Source organism: Phytophthora cinnamomi (assembly GCF_018691715.1).
Source record: "Phytophthora cinnamomi strain GKB4 chromosome Unknown Contig56, whole genome shotgun sequence".
NCBI classification, from domain to species: Eukaryota; Oomycota; class Peronosporomycetes; order Peronosporales; family Peronosporaceae; genus Phytophthora; species Phytophthora cinnamomi.
In genome coordinates, this window is record NW_027150989.1 from 818,196 (window position 1) to 835,310 (window position 17,115).

General features: G+C 57.3%; 6 protein-coding genes across 7 annotated transcripts; 5 read left to right on the forward strand and 1 right to left on the reverse strand.

Annotated features, from left to right (window-relative positions):
- Nucleotides 1–153: 153 nt before the first annotated feature.
- Nucleotides 154–1,665, forward strand: IUM83_14902 (CMGC/RCK protein kinase; the record flags this gene model as incomplete). The annotated part of the gene is made up of 2 exons (XM_067939677.1): nt 154–1,187; nt 1,266–1,665. The coding sequence occupies 2 exons, from the start codon at nt 154–156 to the stop codon at nt 1,663–1,665; spliced, it is 1,434 nt and encodes a 477-aa protein (XP_067787965.1).
- Nucleotides 1,666–1,983: 318 nt separating this feature from the next.
- Nucleotides 1,984–3,060, forward strand: IUM83_14903 (Bax inhibitor-like protein; the record flags this gene model as incomplete). The annotated part of the gene is made up of 5 exons (XM_067939678.1): nt 1,984–2,354; nt 2,434–2,483; nt 2,560–2,678; nt 2,772–2,886; nt 2,972–3,060. The coding sequence occupies 5 exons, from the start codon at nt 1,984–1,986 to the stop codon at nt 3,058–3,060; spliced, it is 744 nt and encodes a 247-aa protein (XP_067787966.1).
- A 699-nt stretch (nt 3,061–3,759) lies between these two features.
- On the forward strand, nt 3,760–6,252 carry IUM83_14904 (transitional endoplasmic reticulum ATPase; the record flags this gene model as incomplete). The annotated part of the gene is made up of 2 exons (XM_067939679.1): nt 3,760–3,770; nt 3,849–6,252. The coding sequence occupies 2 exons, from the start codon at nt 3,760–3,762 to the stop codon at nt 6,250–6,252; spliced, it is 2,415 nt and encodes an 804-aa protein (XP_067787964.1).
- Nucleotides 6,253–6,740: 488 nt separating this feature from the next.
- IUM83_14905 (VPS15 protein kinase) lies at nt 6,741–12,830 on the forward strand (the record flags this gene model as incomplete). Its single annotated transcript, XM_067939680.1, has 3 exons — nt 6,741–7,710; nt 7,955–8,015; nt 12,179–12,830. 3 exons carry the CDS (start codon nt 6,741–6,743, stop codon nt 12,828–12,830), a joined length of 1,683 nt encoding a protein of 560 aa, XP_067788017.1.
- A 158-nt stretch (nt 12,831–12,988) lies between these two features.
- Nucleotides 12,989–13,959, reverse strand: IUM83_14906 (Nucleolar protein 12; the record flags this gene model as incomplete). The annotated part of the gene is made up of 2 exons (XM_067939681.1): nt 12,989–13,718; nt 13,805–13,959. 2 exons carry the CDS (start codon nt 13,957–13,959, stop codon nt 12,989–12,991), a joined length of 885 nt encoding a protein of 294 aa, XP_067787974.1.
- A 275-nt stretch (nt 13,960–14,234) lies between these two features.
- IUM83_14907 (Guanylate-binding protein) lies at nt 14,235–16,907 on the forward strand (the record flags this gene model as incomplete). Of its 2 annotated transcripts, XM_067939682.1 has the most annotated exons (2): nt 14,235–16,303; nt 16,371–16,449. In XM_067939682.1, the coding sequence occupies 2 exons, from the start codon at nt 14,235–14,237 to the stop codon at nt 16,447–16,449; spliced, it is 2,148 nt and encodes a 715-aa protein (XP_067787975.1). The 2 variants fall into 2 exon arrangements, with proteins under 2 accessions (XP_067787975.1, XP_067787976.1); XM_067939683.1 differs by having other exon boundaries at nt 14,235–16,907.
- Nucleotides 16,908–17,115: the final 208 nt, after the last annotated feature.

The following is a 17,115-nucleotide window of genomic DNA, read 5'->3' on the forward strand; positions in this document are numbered from 1 at the left end:
CCTCGTAGTGGCTGCCGTCCCAAAGCGCATCGAGGTGGCGTCGAGGTCCTCAAGCTCGCAGCGACGGAGGCAGCTAGCTGCTTGTCTCTGACAGAGCACTGTACCCCCCCCCCCCCCCCCCCCCCCCAATAGTCAGCAACAGAACAGTTAGTCATGCGGAAGTATCGGCTAGTGGCGAAGAAGGGCGAGGGCACCTTCTCCGAGGTGCTCAAGGCGCAGAATGTCAAGGACAGCAAGTTCCACGCGATCAAGTGCATGAAGAACCACTTCGAGAGCATCGACCAGGTGAACAACCTTCGTGAGATCCAGGCACTGCGAAGACTATCACCGCACCAGCACATCGTCAAGCTGGAGGAAGTGCTGTATGACCAGCCATCCGGTCGACTGGCGCTTGTGTTCGAGCTGATGGACGCTAACCTGTACGAGATGATTCGCGGTCGGCGCCACTACCTCAAGCCTGACCTCGTGCAGTCGCTTATGTACCAGCTTGTTAAATCGTTGGATCACATGCACAACAAGGGCATTTTCCACCGCGACATCAAGCCTGAGAATATTTTGGTGGAGGACAATACCAAACTCAAGCTGGCCGATTTCGGTTCCTGTCGAGGTATTTATTCCAAGCAACCGTACACTGAGTACATCTCAACAAGATGGTATCGTGCGCCCGAATGTTTACTCACAGATGGCTACTACGGACCTGAAATGGATATGTGGGGCGTCGGTTGTGTATTCTTTGAAATCACATCGCTCTACCCGCTCTTCCCGGGCTCTAATGAGCTCGACCAGATCCATCGTATACACAAAATCCTAGGTACGCCGCCGCCCGAAGTCTTGGAGATTTTCAAGCGCAAAGGAGCTGCCCACATCGACTTTAATTTTCCTAAGGAGGAAGGAACCAGTATCGCCAAACTTATTCCGCATGCATCACCCGCTGCAATCGATCTTATGCACAAAATGCTGGCATACGACCCGAGCAAGCGAATGAACGCACGGGAGGCATTACGGCACGAATACTTCCGCGAAATCCGTGACCTCGAAGAAGCTACGTTACGAGCTCAGCAGCAGCAACAGCAACAGCACGTACTTCAGCCACAGCAACAGCCATCAATAGGATTACCTATGGCTTACAAGGCGCGGAAAGGCAACGACAACGACGATAAAGTACCGCTACCTTCAATCCAGAATGGGTACGTTGCGCTTTGCTTGCAACTATACAATCGGCGTTACCGATTTAGCTAACTCCTACCGCTTGGTTGTTTGTTTAGGTCACACGGAATGCAAGCCCCTAGTGATACGAAGGACTACGGAGCGTACGACGCGAGCGAGGACGAATTACCGCCAATAAACAACGCAGCAGGAGGTCGAGGCATGGGTAGCATCACAAAGGGCAAGACAAGCAAGTACTCTTATGGGAGTAAGAACGGAAACAACAACAAGATCAGCGAAGGCAGCCAAGGCGGCGGATCGCTGTACTCCGGGGCTTCATCAAAACCCTCCAAAAGCGTACTTTCGACCGGAGGCAGCACAAACCGGTCAACATACCAAGACGCCAAGAACCGCAAAATCGTGTCCAACGTGGCGCTGAAGAAGGGGATCCCGTCCGCACGAACGAAGAAGATCGTGGGCAGCTCTGCAGCGTACGCAGACGTCTCAGGTAGGGGCTAACAATGCAACTTCAACGTTAGCACGCCATTTTTGCATTTCGATTTTAACGGACAAGTTGGTGCTTGGCAGGCTCCAAGTCGCGCCGCAAGTGACGCAGCGAGTCTCTGCGCTGCAGCGAATAGTAGCTAGGGACCAAACCAACTCGCAAGTAGCTTCCGTGTGCCTCATGCGTGAACTTTGACAAGCTAAAAAGCGTTTTTTCGGGTTTCTTGTCCGTCGGGTGTTGCTATTTTCCGCCCTGCCAGCTGGCTACACAATACAATTGGCCAGTTCCGAGTCAAATCTCAAGAAGAAGCGGTACACGCAGAGAGACCAAGCATGAACATGTTCGGGACCCGCGTGGCGCCCGCGACGTCGTCGTGGAACATGGCGACGATGATGAAGACCAGCGGCATCACGGAGGACGTGCAGCAGCACCTCGTGCGCGTGTACGCCACGCTGGCCGCCTGCGTGCTGGCCGCCATGCTGAGCGCGGGCTGCACTCTGGCGTTCGGCCCGGAGCGCTGGTCGTTCATGGGCTCGTCGTTCGTGACCACGATGGGCTCCGTCTGGCTCTACATGGAGCCCGTGCAGAACTACCAACGCCGCTTCGGCATCCTCATGATGATCGCGGCCGCCATGGGCCTCAGCGTCTCCACGCTCGTGGCCGTGGCCGTTCAGGTGGACCCCAGCATCCTCGTCTCGGCCCTGTAAGAGCCCCACTCCTTTAGTTGCTAAAGGATATGGGGAGTCTGGCTAATGTGTGTCGTGGTGTGCACTTTGTGATAGACTGTTGACGACACTGGTGTTCCTGTGCTTCACTGGTAGCGCCCTGATCGGTGAGTGCTGCCAATGCCTTGTGTTGCTGGGGTTATGTGCTAATATGTGTCTGTATTGACCCATTTGCTGCTACAGCTACGCGTCGCGCCTACCTGTACCTGGGCGGAATCCTGAGCTCGGCGCTGTCGCTGCTGTTCCTGACGAGTGTCCTGAACCTCTTCACCCACTCGTCGTTCTTGTTCAACATGAACCTGGTACGAGCGGCGGCCATGGCAAGCCGACCTTTTTTATGAAGGCAAATGAGCTAACTGGTGCTTCGTCGTTTCGACGTGTTTCCTGTGCCGCAGTATGGCGGGCTCTTCATGTTCTGCGGCTACGTCGTGTTCGACACGCAGATGATCATCGAGAAGGCCAGCATGGGTGACAAGGACGTGCTGGCCCACACGCTCGGCCTGTTCATGGGTACGTGTGTGTCTCCATTGTGCGAACTTCTTTTGCTGGCGAATTGCTGATGCTGTACTATTACTCCGGTTGTTGCTGTGTGCAGACCTGATGTCCATCTTCGTGCGCATTCTCATCGCGCTGCTCAAGAACAACAAGGGCGGCAACCCGCCACGCAACAACCGCCGCGACTAAGGCGCTGGAAAAAATGGAGGAGGTAGCTAGGAAGCTGCGGTGGACTTGTGCGCGCACGCAGCCCAGCAGGACCTTCACCCTCAGCTTGAAGCATGCATTCTAGTTTTTGATCTACACAAGTAATAAGCAAGTTGCCATGACCTCATTGCGTCCACGTCATCATGGTAGCAATGCGCTGAGAGCATCTACTGAAATTAATGAATTAAACAAATGTAGCCATCTTACAAGAGCTTCTGATTGGCTCTCCCGACAAGGTTTATTCCTCTCGACTAAGTTGTCTTCCATACAAATCCCAAGTCACCGCCGGGAATATTCTGGATTGATTATGCAACATTTCAGCCAATCGTGTAGCTTCAAGCATATCTTCTCCCCCTCGAGGATTCCCAACGTCCATTTCCGCGGAAGAACAGTCACAAGCAGGAGCCTCGAGGTGCGCTCCGCCAAGGCGCTCCAGCAGCCCAGACCGAGCCCCCAGATAGTCCTGCCGTCATCTCCGCTCTTCTGTCGTCGCGAAAAGCCCGCTCCAGGCGCGTAAAAACCGCTGGAAGGTGCCGAAACACGACGGGGAAAGAGACAGCAGCAAGATCTGGGGGTCAACTGCCGAGAAACATGCAGGAAACTGACCTCGATTCACTATGCCTTTGTCACGTCAGCTTGCTTTGATTCGGCACCCGGCGGAGCAGCAGAAACACTTGAAACATGAGTGACAAGTACGTCGCGGGACTGCTGAACGCGTGTAGCCACCCGTAGACTGACGTTGCTGTGTGTGCGTGCCGTCCTCGCCGCAGGAAGGAAGAGTTCAAGGCCGGCATCATGGACCGCAAGCGGTCGCCCAACCGCCTGGTGGTGGACGAGGCCACGAACGACGACAACTCGGTGATCGCGCTGAGCATGGCCAAGATGGAGGAGCTGCAGCTCTTCCGCGGCGACACGGTGCTCATCAAGGGCAAGAAGGGCCACGACACGGTGTGCGTGGTGCTCCAGGACGAGACGGTGGACGACAACAACGTCCGCATGAACAAGGTGGTGCGCAAGAACCTGCGCGTGCGCCTGGGCGACGTCGTGGGCATCCACACGTGCGGCGACGTGCCCTACGGCAAGCGCATCCACGTGCTGCCCATCGACGACACCATCGAGGGCGTGACGGGCAACCTGTTCGACGTGTACCTCAAGCCCTACTTCGTGGAGGCCTACCGCCCCGTCAAGAAGGGCGACCTGTTCCTCGTGCGCCAGGCCATGCACCCCGTGGAGTTCAAGGTCGTGGAGACCGAGCCCGCCCCGTACTGTATTGTGGCGCCCGACACCATCATCCACTGCGAGGGCGAGCCCGTGCGTCGCGAGGACGAGGAGAAGATGGACGAGGTCGGCTACGACGACATCGGTGGGTGCCGTCGCCAGATGGCTCAGATCCGTGAAATGATCGAGCTGCCCCTGCGTCACCCGACGCTGTTTAAGACGCTGGGTGTTAAGCCCCCTCGCGGTGTGCTGCTGTACGGACCGCCCGGCTCGGGTAAGACGCTGATTGCCCGTGCCGTCGCCAACGAGACGGGCGCCTTCTTCTTCCTGATCAACGGCCCCGAGATCATGTCGAAGATGGCTGGCGAGTCGGAGAGCAACCTGCGGAAGGCTTTCGAGGAGGCTGAGAAGAACGCGCCGGCTATTATCTTCATTGATGAGATCGATTCCATTGCGCCGAAGCGTGAGAAGACCAACGGCGAGGTGGAGCGTCGTATTGTGTCGCAGCTGCTTACGCTTATGGATGGCCTGAAGCAGCGTGCGAGTGTGGTGGTGATCGGTGCTACCAACCGCCCCAACAGCATGGACCCTGCCCTGCGTCGCTTTGGCCGTTTCGACCGCGAAATCGACATTGGCGTGCCCGATGAGAATGGCCGTCTCGAGATCTTCCGTATCCACACGCGCAACATGAAGCTGGACGACGACGTCGACCCGGAGCTTATTGCGCGTGACACGCAGGGTTTCGTTGGTGCTGATATGGCTGCCCTGTGTACCGAGGCTGCGCTGCAGTGCATCCGTGAGAAGATGGATGTGATTGACATTGAGGATGAGACCATTGACGCCGAGATCCTGGACGCTATGGCTGTCACACAGGCCCACTTCAAGTACGCCCTGGGTGTGTCCAACCCGTCCTCGCTGCGCGAGACCACGGTGGAGGTGCCCACGGTCACGTGGAAGGACATCGGTGGCCTGGAGGGCGTAAAGCGCGAGCTGCTCGAGCTGGTGCAATACCCTGTGGAGCACCCGGAGAAGTTTGAGAAGTATGGTCTCAGCCCGTCCAAGGGTGTTCTTTTCTACGGCCCGCCCGGTTGCGGTAAGACGCTGCTGGCCAAGGCTGTGGCCAACGAGTGCCAAGCTAACTTCATCTCCATTAAGGGCCCTGAGCTGCTGACGATGTGGTTCGGTGAATCGGAGGCCAACGTGCGTGAGGTGTTCGACAAGGCCCGTGGTGCTGCTCCGTGTGTGCTGTTCTTCGATGAGCTGGATTCTATTGCCCAGCAGCGTGGCAGCAGCGCGGGCGATGCCGGTGGTGCTGGTGACCGTGTGATGAACCAGCTTCTGACGGAGATGGATGGTATGGGCGCCAAGAAGAACGTGTTCATTATCGGTGCCACGAACCGTCCCGACATCATCGACCCGGCCCTTATGCGTCCGGGCCGTCTGGACCAGCTTATTTTCATCCCCATGCCCGACTTCGAGTCGCGCCTGAGCATCCTGCGCTCTGTGCTGCGCAAGAGCCCTGTGTCTAAGGAGGTGGACCTGAACTTCCTGGCCCAGCAGACGGACAAGTTCTCGGGTGCCGATCTTACGGAGATCTGCCAGCGTGCTGCCAAGCTGGCTATCCGCGAGAGCATTGCCCGCGACATGGAGCGTGACCGTCTCCGTGCTGAGGCCGGCGACGAGATGGAGGATATCGAGGAAGAGGACCCGGTGCCCGAGATTACGCCGCGCCACTTCGAGGAGGCCGTGCGCAACGCGCGTCGCTCGGTCAGCGACCGCGACCTGGCGCAGTACTCGACCTTCGCACAGACGCTGCAGCAGGCACGTTCGCACGTGACTGCGGGCGGCACATCCCTGGCGAACTTCTCGTTCCCGGGCCGCAACGTCAACGCTGGCGTTGCTGGTGGCGCCGCCGATGCCGCTGCCGACGAGGACGAGGAGGACCTCTACAGCTAAGCGATATGTCTAGGACAGCGCGAGCGGCAAGAGAACCGACCGAAGCAGTTAGGAGAGCCGTCGAATACAGCAGCGAGGAGGTTCGAGGGGCCGCGAGCGCAGGAGGAGACGAATCCTTTCTAATACACTATTGCCATGCTTGTTGACGTTAACTGCTGCACTAACACTGGCACCAGGACACGTATCCTAAAAAGGCAACGGCAACTGTAGGACCATCACTCCTGTTCACAGAGCTCTGTGATTGGCCGAGCCCAGCTACTACTCACTGAACCCACTTTTCCGTTCGTACTTAGTCGAGTCAGCGTCGCGATCACTTCACGACGGGCGACAGCAAGGGAGAAAAACCGATTGCGGAAGTCTCCGCGTGCGCCTCGGAAGTCTCGCACGGAGCCCCACCACAGCGCGCTCCGCCGCCCCGCAGCCGCCGCAGCTCGTAGAGGAAGCGCCAGGCTCTCGATCGGTGCGTCGCTCGCCCCCCGTCGACCAGCATGGGCAACGCCGCGCCGCGCGCGCAGCCGCAGAGCGTGCTGGACAGCGCGTCGCAGTACCGCACGTTCCTCATGGACTACACGCCGCGCTCGATGGACATGATGTTCGGCAGCCTGATCGGCGACGGCAAGTTCCTCAAGAGCATCTCGTGCAAGTGCGACGAAGGGCACCTGGTGGTCAAGATCTACCGCAAGTACGACGAGCGCGAGTCGCTCACGAGCGCCGAGGTGGCGCTGCGCCGCCTGGCGCTGGCCTTCTCCGTGGAGCAGCAGCCCAACGTGATCCCGTACGCGGACTTCCAGCTCTCCAACAAGTACAACGTGGCCTTCATGGTGCGCCAGTACTTCGCGTCCAACCTGTACGACCGCATCTGCTCGCGGCCGTTCCTGACGATGGTGGAGAAGAAGTGGATCGCCTTCCAGATCCTCCGCGCGCTGGAGCAGAGCCACGCCAAGGGCATCTGCCACGGAGACATCAAGCAGGAGAACGTCATGGTCACGAGCTGGAACTGGGTCTTCCTCACCGACTTCGCGCCCTTCAAGCCCACGTACATCCCCGAGGACGACCCGGCCGACTACAACTACTACTTCTGTGCCATTGACGCCACGCGACGAGGGTGCAGTGTGGCTCCTGAGAGATTTTACGGCAAAGGGTCAGCCTCAATGGGGGCGGCCACTGGGTCCACGCCCGGCAGTGTCGGCTTGAATTCGATGAAGACGCCCGATGCAGCCGTGATGCTGTCCAAGATGGCGGACAGCGAAGTCACGGTGGAGGAGGTGGACAAGCAGATTCTGGCCATGGGCATGGGCAGCGCCACCATGTCCGGGAACCCCATGCAGACCCCGCCCTCGGCGACGTCGAATGGCAGCGCGCCGTCGTCGTATTCTCGTTCGCGCCGCGAAGGCAGTTTGCTCGAGTCGATGGATATTTTCTCGGCGGGATGTGTCATTGCGGAACTGTTTTTGGGAGGCAAGCCGCTTTTCGACTTGCCGTCGCTGCTGAAGTACCGTACTGGTGATTCGGAACCGTTGCGACAACAGCTGAAGAAGGTCGGCGACCCCAGACTTGAAGAGCTGCTGCTGCACATGCTGCAGTTGGACCCCAGCGCGCGACTTTCGGCTAGTGGCTATCTCGCCAAGTACACCAGTCCTAGCGGATTGTTCCCGACGTATTTTGACAATTTCCTGTTTAGGTTCCTGGTATTGGTGCTTAGTCGTGGTGGAAAAGTGCCTGACGCTCGCATACGTCTTGTGTGCAAGTATTACGGACGATTGGTACGTGAGGTGGCCGGTGTGGACGACCCCGAGGGTGAGGAGTTTTTTAAGTTACGACTCAAAGAAGGCTATGGATCGGACCGATTAGCAACTACCACTGGAGACCAACAGACACATGTAGCACAGCGGGTGCTGGAGGAGCTGGACCAGAAAATCCCAACCAAGCACGATAAACAGAAGGCTGAACGGGAAAACCCGCCACTCACCAAGCTACAGAAATTGAAGGATAAAGAGAATGATATGCGCAGTCTCACCGGCAACGCGCAGAAGAAAAAAATCGAAAAGCTTCACGATCAGTTCAACGCCCTTACACAGAAGAAAAAGAACTTGCTGCTACTTGATTATTCTCGTGAACCATCGACTGGCCGCTTGGATGAAGAAACGAACTCAGAGAATGCTGAATCAAAGGATGATGACAGCCTGGGCAAGATGGACTCTAAGGCAAACATTTCTACGCCTCCTCCTCACTCAAACACGTCACGACGGATGAAGCCACCAACGTGTGGTAGCGAGCCGTGGCCACATGACCGCAACGGTATTGTTATTATCCTATCGTTAATTTGTTCAAGTCTACGACATGTGCAAGTACCCGAGTCGAAGCTCACGGCATTGTACCTGATTCGTGCACTCGGTCAGTTTACGAGTGACGAAGCCCGTTTGCAGCGTCTGATTCCGTATCTCCTCGAGGTTATTGATGATCCCAGTGCCACCGTCCGTGCGTTGGCACTCCGCACCATCACATACCTACTATCTCTGGTGGAGTCTTTCCCCCTAGCCGATGCCTCCGTGTTCCCACAGTATGTGTTGCCTGCTATGGTTCCTTTCCAGTCCGATCCCGATGAATTGGTGCGTATTACGTTTGCTGAGTGCTTGCCGCAGCTGGCGGAGACCAGTCGACGTTTTCTGGAAATCGCGCATGCCATGAAACAGAAGACTATGTCATCGTCAGGATCCGCCACGTCGCTGTCCGTAATGTCATCTCGGGGTACTGAGTCTTCCACTCCCAGCACCTTATACCTGGCATCCAGCAGCTTTGATAAGGAGTTGAGCGTTCTTCACAAGATGATTTCACGCTTTGTGATCCAGCTCACAACACCAGACCAAAAGGCTTCGTCATCTCTTGTTAAGCGCGCACTACTTGTCGATATTACCAGGCTCTGTGTATTTTTCGGCCGTGAACGCACGCTTGATGTCGTGCTTCCTCAGCTCATTACGTTTTTGAACGATCCAGACTGGGAACTGCGTGGAGCATTTTTCGACTATATTGTGGGTGTGTGCTCGTTCGTTGGCCGCGTGGCCGTCGAGCATAACATCCTCCCGTGCATCGAGCAGGCGTTGTTTGATGTCCAAGAGATCGTCATCACAAAGGCAGTCGAATGCCTTACTGGCTTGTGTCAGCTTGGTCTTTTCCAAAAGAAAATAAGCACGTTGGTGGAAAAGGCTCGCATGACGTGCTCGTTACTGCTGCACCCAAGTTGGTGGATTCGCGATGCCGTCCTAAAACTGATGGGTGAGATTTCGCGGCAATTGCGCAGTGTCGATGCCAACGTTTTCTTGAGCCCGCTGCTTCGTCCATTTTTGCGGAAGACAATGGTGTTCTTGCCTGACGAGGAGGTGTCTGAGGTCACGCGGCGGTTGCGCGGTTGTTGCCGACGTCATGTGTCGCGTGAGACGTTTGACCGTGCGTTATTGGCGTCGTCATCATCTTCCGGTCTCAACGAGGTCATCGCTGAAATGGAACGATCTGTCTCTCAGGCGCCTGATGATAGTGACGATGACATGGCTCCCCCTGCTCCTCTGGCTGCTATGACGACAACTTCGCGAGAATCACTGGAGGAACCAATTATTGACATGTCAAGGTCTCGTAAAAACCGCGATGCTTTGCTAAGCACCGATTCTTTGGATGCATATAGCATCTACCGGCAGCAATCCGGTGCAGGTGCGGCGCCTTTGGTGATGGAAAGTAGCGTGGAGACTGGTGTATCTTCGATCTATGAGCGGCGCAAAAACGAGATCCAATCACTGAAACTTATGCAGCAATACGTATCGATTGCTTCGATGCAAATGCGTAGTAAGCTGGAAATGGCCAAAACCGAGCAAGCGGCACGAATGCAAGGACCATCTAAAGATCGCTCTGTATCACCACACAGTTCGGTCGCCAATGCATCTGTGACTGTCGGCAGTGGTGCCACCACTGCCAGCAGTAGCAATCCATTTGCGCGCAAACTATCACGGTCACATCTTCGTGTGCTATTTGTACCCGATATGCGCTTTGCACTCTCGACAGCACAACCTCTCAAGGCTAGCAACTTCGGGATTTCGTCGTCGTCATCGTCTTCCGCGACAGCGACCAACAGTGCTACATCGGCGGCAGCAAATTCCACGTCTACTGCCCTGGTTATAAGATCTCGCTCTCATGCATCTGGCAGCTCCCCTTCGCATCGCGGAGGCTCGGCAACATCGGCAACGTCAAATGGTGGGTCAACGACGGGGGCTCCATCTCTGGAAAGTTTGTCGCTATCGCACGTGGGAAAGATGTACAGTCTTGTTGAGCCTAGCACGCCGATCTCAGCCTCGCCTATTACAGTTACGGGTCCGTCATCTGTGGTTCCCCCTGGCTCCGTGTCATCTTCACTTGATGATTCGGGTCTGAGTCAAATTGACTCCAATCACTTCGCGCCAACCAGCGGCGGCGTGATGGTGAGCATGCTCAACATGAATATGCGTGATATGTACGGCGGCGATGGCATGAGCAGTTTGTTGGACCCCCACCATCACCCAGTGCACGCGTCGCCTGTGTCACCACCTCGTCAGCGGATGATTAAGAAGGCACACACAACGTACCACCATTATTTTGCCTTCAAGGAGTCGGCGATGGATCCAGCGCTAGGAAACCCTCGCAAACTGTTGGCACGGCTTAATGCGCTGGGCATTCCTCCGCTGCCGCCTGATCTCGGTGCTCTGCGGCTTTCTGATGGCTCCCCCTACTCCATCTACAGCCACGCTCCGAGTCCATACTGTCTAGTGGGTGGTGGCATCGGCATCACGGGAAGCAATGGCGCGGGAGGCAGTGGCGTTCCTGGCAGTGACCGAGGAGGCACTAGCGTTTCTAGTGTCACTTCATCCCCAATTCAAGTTGGTAGCAGTACGTACCCCCCTAATGGTGCAGGTGCTTCCTTTAATGCTGCAGCAGCAGCAGCTGCAGCAATTAATGGAGGTGTAACGCCGGGTAGCTTTGGCGGCTCCGTGGGCAGCACAGCGTCGAGTAGCTCAAGCAGTGTCAACGGAGTCGGCAGTGGAGGTGGATACCTTAGCTCGTACCGGAACTGGCAGCCGCGAAAGAATGTACTGGTAGCTGAGCTAGCGGAACACTCTGGCGCAGTGACTCGCGTGAACGCAGCTCAAGACTACAGTTTCCTGGCATCAGCTTCAAACGACGGGACTGTGAAAATTTGGTCAGTACGTTCGTTGCAGCACAGTGTGAACCAAGGATCACGCTGCACGTACGACGGCCAGGGTGGAGTGATCACCGACATGAAGGTGTTGACCAACAGCCACTCAGTTGCTTCAGCTTCTAGTGACGGCACGGTGCACGTATTCCGTGTGGACAGGGTGAATGTTGGCGGAAACGTGCAGGCAAGTGGGTTGAAGGAGCTGCGGGCAAACGACTGCGCTGTCATGGCGATCGACTACTTAAATAACGTGACAGAGGCTCTGCTATTGTACGCCACGCGCGACGGCAATATTCACGCATGGGACTTGCGGATGCGGCGCGAGGCTTGGACTCTCAGTATTTCTCCCGAACTCGGCTACGTTACGTCAATGACGCACTCTCTTGATGTGAGTTGGCTCGCTGTCGGCACTAGCCGAGGATTTTTGTGTTTGTGGGATCTGCGCTTTTTGGTGCTGATCCGGATCTGGCGCCATTCATCTCACCGCGCGATTCACCGACTGCAGCCATGCTTGGGATTGCCGAACACGCTACCGCTTGACGAGACGTCGGTTCCTCTCGTATTTGTGGCGGCCGGTGATGGCGAGGTTGCAGTATTTGATCTTAGCATTGGTGCATGCCGTGCAGTGTTCCGAACATTGGAGGCTCAAGCATCTGAAGCCGAGGCCTGCAACTGCCCAACTCTCCTTCATGTGCCAATTCCCCATCGCAGTCGAAGCGTTCTCGGAAGCTTTTTGGGAATCTTCGGCATTGCGACAGCATTTGACGAGATCTCGACATCTCCGCTCAGTGAGGAGCCAAGCGTTCGCGCGATGCTGTGCCCGTCGCTTCATCTCCGAGGTATTGGCGACGCGCTTATTACGGGCGGCGAAGACCGGCAATTGCGTTACTGGGATATCCGTAACGGGAAGCAATCTTACACAATCTGCGGCAACGGGGAAGCCAAGTCGTTTTACGACAACCAGGCTCCTCCAAATGACTGGTGGCGCATGAACCCGTCGTCCTCGTCGTCTGCAGCTGCTCCTCCACAGCGCTTCGGTGAAATGCCGGCGGCTCCGATCTCAACCACGGCTGCCGTTACAAAGCCCGAGATGGCCTGGAGCAAGCTCAGCCCGCCGCTCATTACAGTATGCCAGGACTCGTCTTTCTACTCAACTCCAGGTGGCGTCGCGAGTGCGGCAGCATCAGGAGCGGGCGGCGTGGAGTCCGCTATCAGTATGGAGCGAAGAGGTCTAGTCCCTCCGTCCCCTGCACACACAGATTGCATCCTGGACCTGACGCTTGTCGAGCTCGGCAGCAGCCAGAACCCGAGCCCGATGCTCGTTTCCAGCGGCCGCGACGCGCTCATTAAGGTATGGAAGTAACTTGGCACTCGGCGTCGTGTAGTAGGCATCGGCGCGAGTATTTCAAAGTGATCAGCTAATAAATGAAGACACCGAATCAATGGAGAATGAGGTGTATGTTGAAGTCTGTTTACTCTGGCGAGACCACACTCAGCTTCACCTCTATGCTAGTAAAACAGCTACCGCTTCTTTTGTTTCTTGTTGGCGCCGCCCTGACTGCGCTTCATCTTGAGCTTCTTGTTGAGTTTGCTGATGGCAGAGCCTCCACCGGCGCCGTCCTCCGCCCCGCGCTTCTTGCCAGTAACAGCGCCACCGTGGCCCTTCTTGCCCATCATAGCCTTGCGAGCGGCACGTGCGTCCTTGAGCTTGGAACGCTTGGACGGCAGCGCCTTGCCCTTGCGCTGCTGCTGTATCCGCTGGAAGAGCGTCAAGTGCGGCTCCTCGAATTTCTTCTTCTTCCGGAGGAAGGCCGGGTGCTTGGGCTCGTCCGCGTCCTCCTCTTCGTCATCCGAAGGCTCCAAGTCGCTGCCGCTGTCGTCGCTGTCGCTCTGCAGGTCGCCAACCGACGTGGTGACCGTGACCACGTCGCCGAACTTGCCCTGCGTGAAGTCGTCGTTGAAGGTCATGACCTTGGTCACGGCCTTGGCGCCGCCCAGCACGGGCTTGTGCTCATCCCCGGAGGCCTCCGAGTCGCTGTCGTCGTCGTCATCGTCTTCCTCTTCATCTTCTTCCTCATCTTTGTCCTTCTTGTCGTCGTCCAGCAGGTTGAGCGCCGCCAGCTTCTCCTTCTGCTCCTCGCGCCGCTGCTTCTTGGCCTCCAGCTGGCGCTTCTTCACCTTGTACGCCTCCATGTCCAGGCCGAACCGACGGCGTTCCTGCTTGCGCTTGTGGAAGCCCGTCAAGTACTCTCTACAACAGCAATAGCAAGAACAAGAGCAGCGTCAGTGTCACAATACCCAAGTGGCAGGTGTGTCAATGTAGCAATGGCCACGCACTTGCGCTTGTCCGGGTCGAAGGTCACCACGAGCTTGGACTTCTTGCGCAGGTTCGGGTTGGCGCCCATGCCCGTGTTTCCGCGCCCGAGCTTGGCCCTGCCCACGGCGCCGCGCTTGCCCTGGCGGGACGTCGCTCCGTGCGTCGCCGGCGCCATCGTCTGTCTATCCAAAGTGAACGCTGGTGCGTGCCAGTCAAAAACGAGCACCGGTGTACGAAACACCAAAAATACTGGTTTCCGATTGGTATTTTCGTGTTCGCCACACACCAAAAACTGGTTTTCAATCGGTTTTTTTAACACGACAGTACTGGTTTTTGATCGGTTTTGTTAACTGGTTTTTGATTGATATTTTGGTGTGTGCCACACGCGTATCGTCGTCGTGGGTTCGCTTTTTTTCATCTAATACAAACTGCAAGTGAGGGAGGAGAAGCATGAGCGAGGAGGAGCCTTTGGCGGTGCGGCCGCTGCCGTTCGTGCTGGTGGACGACGACGGCGGCTTCCGCGTGAACCCGGAGGCGAGCGCCGTGCTGGAGAAGGTGAAGACGCGCCTGGTGGTGGTGGCCGTGGCGGGGCTGTACCGCACGGGCAAGAGCTTCCTGCTCAACCTGCTGGTGCGCCACGCGCAGGGCGTGGACGGCGGCAGCAGCGCCGGCTTCGCCGTGGGCGGCACCGTGAACGCGTGCACCAAGGGCATCTGGATGTGGGGGCGGCCCATCCCGCTGGACGACGACACGAGCGTGCTGTTCCTGGACACGGAGGGCCTGGGCAGCGTGGACCGCGAGCAGACGCACGACACGCGCATCTTCGCGCTGGCGCTGCTGCTGGCCTCGAGCTTCGTGTACAACAGCCGCGGCGTGATCGACGGCAACGCCATCGAGGACCTGTCGCTGGTGGTGAACCTGTCCAAGCACATCCAGACGTCGTCGTCGTCGTCGTCGGCCTCTTCCTCCTCCGGCCAGGGCAAGGACAACGCCGACCGCCTGCACGAGTTCTTCCCGAGCTTCATGTGGGTCGTGCGCGACTTCACGCTGCAGCTGCTGGACAACGGCAAGCCCATCTCGTCCAAGCAGTACCTGGAGAACGCGCTGCAGCCCACGGGCGGCTACAGCGACGACGCCGTCGAGAAGGACCAGATCCGCGCGCTGCTCAGCGAGTTCTTCCGGCAGCGAGACTGCGTGACGCTCGTGCGCCCCGTGGACGACGAGCAGAAGCTGCGGAACCTGCCGCAGGTGCCGTACGACGAGCTGCGCGGCGAGTTCCGCAGCAGCTTCGAGGGCCTGCGCAAAAGGCTGTTCGGCAAGGCCAAGCCCAAGACCATGTTCGGCAAGCCGCTCAACGGAGCCATGTTCGTAAACCTGGCCGGCTCGTACGTGGAGGCACTCAACAGCGGCAAGGCGCCCGTGATCTCCAGCGCCTGGAGTCGCGTCGTGCAGGCGCAGTGCCACGACGCGCTCGAGGACGCCGTGGAGAGGTACAAGGCCGAGCTGCACGCGCGCGTGCGCAGCTACGTTTCGCCCGAGCAGTACGAGGCCGATGCTGGCTTTGACGAGAAAGATCGCCAGGATGGTGAACTTGAAGTGGTTGACAACGGCCAGGGAGGCAACGCCATGTTCGACGAACATGGGAATTTGCGGAGCGTGGTGCTGCGTCCGGAGCTGGAGATGCAGGATTCGATAGACGAGGGTGAAGACCCGACCGCTCCCGAGAACGAGATGATCGAGATCATGGAGAAGGATGCCGACGCTGAAGGCGCCAGCGTAGAGCGCACGCGTCTGCCTTGCGCCGAAGACAGGCTGAAGAACTTGCACCGCCTGTGCAAGCGGTTGGCCAAGAAGAAGCTGCGTGAGATTGTGGATGGAGACATGGGGGCTGACGCCGAAGCAGGAGGCGGTGACGACTACATGGCGCAGTTCCGTGCAGCAGTGACTGCGGAATTCGACTCGTACCGGCAACAGAATGCGGCAGCATCCATGGCGTACTGCAGACACGTGCTGGATGTCCTGAGTCGCCCTGGCACGGAGTATTTGGCTCACCCCGAGCAGCACCGCCAAAACTCTGCCATGGAGCTTTTCCGTGAAACACAGAACTTCTTGCACGACGACCTGAGTGCAGTGCAGAGAGAATATGCTTCCGTCGCGGTGGGCCCCTCAGCTGATGCAGCATACTGCGAGTTTATCAGTCAGCGCGTTCTGTCACAGGTAATTCAACGCACAGAGAACACGAACGCTGCCCACATGACGGAAGTACGCGGACTCGAAAAGCTGATGAATGATCTGAGTGTGAAGGTTGCAGTCGCGCAAGGGCAAGCCGGTGCGATGCAGGAACTCTCTGCTCAGCAACAGCAAAAGTGCGAGCTCGGAGTCAAAGAGGCTGAGCAGCGCTGTGCGTCCGAGCTAGCTGGGCTTCGCTCCGCTCTAGAGTTCAAGACCAACGAGCTGGAGCACATTTTGAACCACAACGCTACCATGAAGCGCCTGGCCGATACAGCGCAACAGGGCCAGTACCGAGCAACGGAATTCGCGTCTTCAGCGTTTGCTCAAATTCTGTGCGGCTACCTCCTTAAGCAGCACATGGCCCCTGGAGCTGGTGGTTCAGCCCGCGCGAAGTGGCAGCAACGATATTTCGTTCTACAAGGACCTCAGCTAAGCTTCTATGACACTAAAGAGGACTACGAGCGCTGCCGCTCAGACAACCCACCTATGGACGTCACGGGAGCGATTATCGAAGACAACTATGCTGTGCCGGAGGCGTTTAGCGTCTCCTTCCGCGATGATAAATACTATCCGTTGCAGCTTCACGCCAAGTCCCGCGAGGCCAAGGACGAGTGGGTTCGCACTCTGCGTGCAGCTTCAGCTGGTCGAGGGGGAACGCGCAGCCACGCTTCATCGAGTGCGTCGATGGGATCGTCAGCCTACGTAAACGGAGATACTGGCGGCTCATCTGTGGCCTACCGCGGCGGACGGGAGGCGCCTCCTAGCTACACTGACTCGGCATCTTCCGCCTATCGAGGTGGTGGTGCCGCAGGATACGCAAACCAGAATTCTGCATCGAACTTGTTCGGTCCTACGGGTGGATCCGGAGGTAGCCGATACATGCAGATGTAGTCAAGTCTACGTTGAATGAGAGTGCCAAGCACGAGAGTGAGTGCTCGTTTAGCATTGATGTTGTTTTCGCTAAAGCCGAGCTGTTGATGTTAAAGGCGCGAGAGAGCAAGTTCATATGCACACCTCACCTCACTTCATTGACTTACATGTGCACTACCTGTACTACAACGTCGTACACGCATGCACCACGAAATACAGCAGTAGCGGG